The sequence below is a fragment of the Poromitra crassiceps genome, assembly GCF_964638095.1.
Source record: "Poromitra crassiceps genome assembly, chromosome: 30".
NCBI classification, from domain to species: Eukaryota; Metazoa; Chordata; class Actinopteri; order Beryciformes; family Melamphaidae; genus Poromitra; species Poromitra crassiceps.
The window spans coordinates 16,009,831-16,017,330 of NC_139652.1; the positions used below are offsets into that span (position 1 = coordinate 16,009,831).

Below are 7,500 nucleotides of genomic sequence, written 5' to 3' on the forward strand. Positions count from 1 at the left end.
TGGAGCCCCCTGGTGTTAGTGTTAAGATGACAACTTTAATGATCGCTGTGGGGAAATGAGTCATTGCAGCAACAAACAGTAAAAAGATACATCAAAGGAAAATAGCCTATAAACAAAACTCTCGGAGAGTGGAAATATATAAACATATGCAACAGACTTTTTCGACACTACGACGTGTTAAGTAGAATGTAGGTGTGAAAAGTATGGGATAAGTGCACTTTTAGGGTGTGCAAAATAACAGCGGGATAACTTCCTAAGACAACGGGAGGAGTGAATGCAGAATATGGCCGATAGGAAAATACATCCCAAAATAAAAACCGACGGGGATGGAAGCGAATGCACACGAGAGACACTGGAAATTTGGAAGTCACTGCAAACTGCGCTCCGCAAACGGCCTTGTACTCTTTACCGTCAATTAGAAACAGCTTATTTATAACGCATACATCGATGCACACACACACACACACACACACACACACACACACACACACACACGCATGTATACACACACACATGCACATATACACGCACACACACACGCTCGTACGCCGACACTGGCGCTGGCTGCTGTTTGGCAGCAGCCCAGAGCCCTTCACTGGCGAGAGCGTGCGCCTCATCTTGACTCGACGACGAGGCGGTAATGGAAGCCATGTGTGTGTGTGTGTGTGTGTGTGTGTGTGTGGGGCACAGCTGCAGCCAGCGTCACAATAGAGCGGCGTCAGAGGGCTCACCGCAGTCAAACAGTAGTGCTGTGCCCTCCAAACCCCCCTACCCCTACGCTACTAACCCCCGCACATGCTCAACCCCCCCCCCCCCCCCCCCCCACGTTTGGCATACCACCCGCAGCCTGCCACCCCCTCCAGCCCTCCCCGCTCAACACTTCCATCAATTGAAGCTCGTCGGCTCCAAATTAGATCCATGTTCATTAAGGAGTCACAAGAGAGACAGACAACAAGAGCCTCAGTCAGGCGCTGTTGACATGCGGTGCCTTTTCTTCTCCACGTTACTTTTTTCCTTTTCCAGGGATTCTTTATGCGAGGCGATGTGGTCACGAACGTTTGATTATAAAGAGAGGAAGCAGACGAACAAAAGTACCATTGGTTAGATAAGTAGATACATCGGAACTCCAGCTTTTTTTGTTTTTTCCGTGTGTGAGCTTCACAGACGTTAGCGGCGGAGTTTAAAATAAATGGATTTAGTAGATAGGCGAAAACCTGACAGGGATGACTGATCAGTCGGTGGGAGAATCGCCGAAGCACTGGAAGCACTTAAGGAGTTGCAAATAAATAATGAATAATGAGTGGGACCAGAACGGTTCTCTGGGGAACGCCACAAAAAAATATGCAAAAAAGAAATGTTAGAATGTTACTTTTCTCAGTGATCATCACTTGTTAAGATGATGTTGTTGTTGTGGTTATTGTTGTTGTTGTTGTTGTTGTTTTCAGTTTAAAATGTGTTGTGAGACTGGTACAGTTTTGTAGCCTGGTTAAAAACAACCCTGATAACGTGATCTCACATTCACATTCTACGTCTCAATCTGGACTTCCAGCCGCACACAGCGATTTCAGTGGGTGCGAGTAGTTGCTTTGACAGACAACTCCTTCAGCCAATCAGCATCGCCAAATCCAATCCAATTCCACTCATAAGAATGGCAAAAATGTATTTTCTGCCGAGAAACTCTGCTGGTGCATACTCTTGTTATTGTTTCATTGTTGTTAGGGGCCGTATTGTTGTTAGGGGCCGTGTCGACAGAGAACGTGTATTTGAGCAGCCAGCGTCTTTCTGCAATTCATTCTCTATGTAAGGAAGCGCTCGGAGCGCTGCTCTTCCCAGGACCACACCTGGCCTTTAAGCGCTGTTTGCGGCTAGTGTATTTGGGCGGAGCGCTACTCGTCAATGCCACTCCTCCTACCTCTTCTCCTGGCAGCGGGATCTTCAAACTCTGCTGCTGCCAGAATTGCCAATAATCTAGCTTTCATCTTTACAGTGCGAACAGTCAGCAACAACAAACAGACGAGCTGGTTACCATCAGTAGTTGTGTTTCCATTACCCTCAGAAATGCGCAAAATCTAAATATCGCAATAGAAATTGGGTAATGGAAACACGTGAATTTCGAAAAACCTCCCAAATATCGCAAAAAGTTTTTTCGCTCTCATGAGGTGGTTTTTCAGACGTGTCGATATAGAAGTTTATCGCAAAAGTGTAATGGAAACACATTTTTCGCATTTGCACGTCATGTGACCCATATTATCCCTTGGAAAAGGAGCGGAAAATAAGTTTGGTAAGTAAGGTTCGATAGCCGTGTCAAAACCTCCGCAGCAAGTGGAAAACTTTGAAGCAACGCTACCTAGCAGAAAGACGAGTGTTATGCAAAAGCGTAGCCGGGCAAATTAGATAATGTTTAATGGCAGAAATCGGTCCATGGTGACAGCAGGCTGCCTGTGTGCGCGCATTTGGCACAGCGGCGAGATGAGAGGATGAAAAGCACACACTGGTGCGGTGGTGCTGTCTGAAGTGAATACAGTGACTGTGAGTAGGCTAATACATTGCACACGTTTCAGGTGCAATTACAGAACCAAATCAGCCTTTTCCCCCCTCCATCTCTAAATCGGACCAGTTGTAGGCTATTAGGCTACCTTTTTTCCTCTGCCTGTCGCGCTGACTGCATTCACGCAGCCAGCAACATTTTGCGACTCATTTTCTTTTGAATTGATAATCAGGCTCGTTTATATGCATTGTAACTTCATGTTGGGATTTGCATTGACCATTGGTTGGATTTGAGCATGCAGGGGACGGGATATGGGGCAGATCCCCGTGCGTAATCACTGTGGCAGCTGCTGCAACGGGGAATCACTCAAACGCAACTTCAATGGAAACGCCTACAAGTCGCAATTGTACATTGTCGAAGTTGTAGAAATATCGCAATTCTTTTGCGAAAAACTGTAATGGAAACACAGCTTGTGTCACTGTTGCGTCCTGACCTGTACTGCGTCTCTGTTGCGTCCTGACCTGTACTGCGTCTCTGTTGCGTCCTGTCCTGTACTGCGTCTCTGTTGCGTCCTGTCCTGTACTGCGTCTCTGTTGCGTCCTGTCCTGTACTGCGTCTCTGTTGCGTCCTGTCCTGTACTGCGTCTCTGTTGCGTCCTGTCCTGTACTGCGTCTCTGTTGCGTCCTGTCCTGTACTGCGTCTCTGTTGCGTCCTGTCCTGTACTGCGTCTCTGTTGCGTCCTGACCTGTACTGCGTCTCTGTTGCGTCCTGTCCTGTACTGCGTCTCTGTTGCGTCCTGTCCTGTACTGCGTCTCTGTTGCGTCCTGACCTGTACTGCGTCTCTGTTGCGTCCTGTCCTGTACTGCGTCTCTGTTGCGTCCTGACCTGTACTGCGTCTCTGTTGTGTCCTGTCCTGTACTGCGTCTCTGTTGCGTCCTGTCCTGTACTGCGTCTCTGTTGCGTCTTGTCCTGTACTGCGTCTCTGTTGCGTCCTGTCCTGTACTGCGTCTCTGTTGCGTCCTGTCCTGTACTGCGTCTCTGTTGCGTCCTGTCCTGTACTGCGTCTCTGTTGCGTCCTGTCCTGTACTGCGTGCGACGGCAGGGGAAAAAACTAAACAAAACAAAAAACACTCGTGTGATCTGTGTGCTTTGGAAGTGCTGATTTCCAAATCATTCTGAACTGAGAAACACGTTCTCTGTGGACACAGCCGCTTATTGAGTCTATATCTGTCCGCACTTATGGCTGCGTTTACTCTACAAACGTTAACGTTACTCGTTGCTTCGGGAGACGCCATTGCTATTTTGCCAGCGGTGTGTCCCTGATTGGCCGGTTAGGTTGTCAACTACGGTGCAGGTTCCTGATTGGCCCGGGTTACATTCTCATTTCTGGAAGTCATGTGCTCAGGATGGGTTTAGCAGGCCAGTTTTGTTGAACGCTCTCACATCTGTTTCACGGACAGGAGGAAGGATCGACACAGCCTCTCAACCTCTCAGCCAGACCCAAGACGGCCGAGCCTCTGCGCTCGCCCACGTCCCCCACACACAGCCTGTTCTCCGGGAGCAAGAGCAGCCCTCTGGGCATGGGGAAGGGCCGCATCCCCAGCCCCATCCCCAACATGGGCAGAAACACCTCTCTGGGTGGGTAACACACAAACACACACACACACACACACACACACACACACACACACACACACACACACACACACACACACACACACACACACACACACACACACACACACACTGTTTCCCTTACCACTGGATAGACAGAGTGGGCCACCCCGCCTAGTGCTGCTGCCACTGCTGCCTAAAAGGATTACATTAGTATTGGCTTCAGTGACAAGTTCAATAAGAATCACATGATGTAAACGCCTTTCTGCCATGCCAAGAGAAAACTCTAGGGGGAAACTGTGACGCACAGCAACATACACACACACACACACACACACACACACACACACACACACACACACACACACACACACACACACACACACACACAGACCCTCATACACACCCGCATTGTTCACATCTGTACATCCATCCAGGGTAAACACAACCTCGTTGCAGTGTAAAATTGTGCCTTCCCCGGAAAAACAAAAACATCAACCACCCAAACACCTCCCCACCACACACAGACAGAAGAACACCCCCCCCCTCACACACACACACACACACACACACACACACACACACACACACACACACACACACACACACAGACAAACCAAGAAGAACACCCCCCCACACACACACCCCCCCCCCCCCACACACACACACACACACAGACAAACCAAGCGGCGTCGCATGTGCCTGATAGACTGCAGACACCTCAACACCAAGAGGAGACCTGTGTGTGTGTGTGTGTGTGTGTGTGCGTGTGTGTGTGTGTGTGTGCATGTGTCTGTGTGTGTGTGTGTGTGTGTGTGTGTGTGTGTGTGTGTGTGTGTGTGTGTGTGTTTACAGGAGTCCAAAGCCCTGTATTTAGCCCCAATGAAAAGCCCGGCAGCGGAAGCAGTGAAACCCAGCACACGTTATTTGCTTTTTAAGAGCTTCCTCGCATCATTGTCTGCCCGCGCCAGCCCTCTTCTACCCCTACCTCTGCTATCTGTTATTAAGGCCAATCTACACCCTCTCATTATATCCCCCCAGAAAAGCATTTCTCCAGCTCCTCTGGAGTGGCTTTGAGGACGCCACGCTTGTGTTCCTTCCCAAGCTATTTTTTGCCCCTTTTTTAACGGCCACCCACCCAGGCACACAGCGCTTCCTCCTCGTCTGCTAATTAAACCAGCGACGGAAACTTGACATCCTTTTATTTTAATTCTTCAAATGTGCGTCGGCCTCAGAAGTGTGAAGTACTGCACATAAACAAGGAAGAGGGGCGTACTGCACGTAAACAAGGAAGAGGGGAGTACTGCACATAAACAAGGAAGAGGGGAGTACTGCACATAAACAAGGAAGAGGGAAGTACTGCACATAAACAAGGAAGAGGGAAGTACTGCACGTAAACAAGGAAGAGGGAAGTACTGCACATAAACAAGGAAGAGGGAAGTACTGCACGTAAACAAGGAAGAGGGAAGTACTGCACATAAACAAGGAAGAGGGAAGTACTGCACATAAACAAGGAAGAGGGGAGTACTGCACGTAAACAAGGAAGAGGGAAGTACTGCACATAAACAAGGAAGAGGGAAGTACTGCACATAAACAAGGAAGAGGGAAGTACTGCACATAAACAAGGAAGAGGGAAGTACTGCACATAAACAAGGAAGAGGGAAGTACTGCACATAAACAAGGAAGAGGGAAGTACTGCACATAAACAAGGAAGAGGGGAGTACTGCACGTAAACAAGGAAGAGGGGAGTACTGCACGTAAACAAGGAAGAGGGGAGTACTGCACGTAAACAAGGAAGAGGGGAGTACTGCACATAAACAAGGAAGAGGGGAGTACTGCACATAAACAAGGAAGAGGGGAGTACTGCACGTAAACAAGGAAGAGGGGAGTACTGCACGTAAACAAGGAAGAGGGGAGTACTGCACGTAAACAAGGAAGAGGGGAGTACTGCACGTAAACAAGGAAGAGGGGAGTACTGCACGTAAACAAGGAAGAGGGGAGTACTGCACATAAACAAGGAAGAGGGAAGTACTGCACATAAACAAGGAAGAGGGAAGTACTGCACATAAACAAGGAAGAGGGGAGTACTGCACATAAACAAGGAAGAGGGAAGTACTGCACGTAAACAAGGAAGAGGGAAGTACTGCACATAAACAAGGAAGAGGGAAGTACTGCACATAAACAAGGAAGAGGGAAGTACTGCACATAAACAAGGAAGAGGGAAGTACTGCACATAAACAAGGAAGAGGGAAGTACTGCACGTAAACAAGGAAGAGGGAAGTACTGCACGTAAACAAGGAAGAGGGAAGTACTGCACGTAAACAAGGAAGAGGGAAGTACTGCACATTAACAAGGAAGAGGGAAGTACTGCACATAAACAAGGAAGAGGGAAGTACTGCACATAAACAAGGAAGAGGGAAGTACTGCACATAAACAAGGAAGAGGGGAGTACTGCACATAAACAAGGAAGAGGGAAGTACTGCACATAAACAAGGAAGAGGGAAGTACTGCACATAAACAAGGAAGAGGGAAGTACTGCACATAAACAAGGAAGAGGGAAGTACTGCACATAAACAAGGAAGAGGGGAGTACTGCACATAAACAAGGAAGAGGGAAGTACTGCACATAAACAAGGAAGAGGGGAGTACTGCACGTAAACAAGGAAGAGGGAAGTACTGCACGTAAACAAGGAAGAGGGGAGTACTGCACGTAAACAAGGAAGAGGGGAGTACTGCACGTAAACAAGGAAGAGGGGAGTACTGCACGTAAACAAGGAAGAGGGGAGTACTGCACGTAAACAAGGAAGAGGGGAGTACTGCACGTAAACAAGGAAGAGGGGAGTACTGCACATAAACAAGGAAGAGGGAAGTACTGCACATAAACAAGGAAGAGGGAAGTACTGCACATAAACAAGGAAGAGGGAAGTACTGCACGTAAACAAGGAAGAGGGGAGTACTGCACGTAAACAAGGAAGAGGGAAGTACTGCACATAAACAAGGAAGAGGGAAGTACTGCACATAAACAAGGAAGAGGGGAGTACTGCACGTAAACAAGGAAGAGGGGAGTACTGCACATAAACAAGGAAGAGGGGAGTACTGCACGTAAACAAGGAAGAGGGGAGTACTGCACGTAAACAAGGAAGAGGGGAGTACTGCACGTAAACAAGGAAGAGGGGAGTACTGCACGTAAACAAGGAAGAGGGGAGTACTGCACGTAAACAAGGAAGAGGGGAGTACTGCACGTAAACAAGGAAGAGGGGAGTACTGCACGTAAACAAGGAAGAGGGAAGTACTGCACATAAACAAGGAAGAGGGAAGTACTGCACGTAAACAAGGAAGAGGGGAGTACTGCACATAAACAAGGAAGAGGGAAGTACTGCACGTAAACAAGGAAGAGGG

At 48.3% G+C, this 7,500-nt stretch overlaps 1 protein-coding gene across 1 annotated transcript in view; it reads left to right on the forward strand.

Moving 5' to 3' along the window:
* The window catches only part of LOC310800433 (transcription factor SOX-6-like), a gene marked incomplete at both ends in the record, with an annotated part of 35,180 nt that overhangs the window by 288 nt on the left and 27,392 nt on the right, over positions 1–7,500 (forward strand). Inside the window, one exon of the mRNA XM_083663029.1 lies at positions 3,949–4,126. Within this exon, the coding sequence (XP_083519155.1) occupies positions 3,949–4,126 (178 nt within the window). The remainder of the gene's footprint in view (positions 1–3,948; positions 4,127–7,500) is intronic.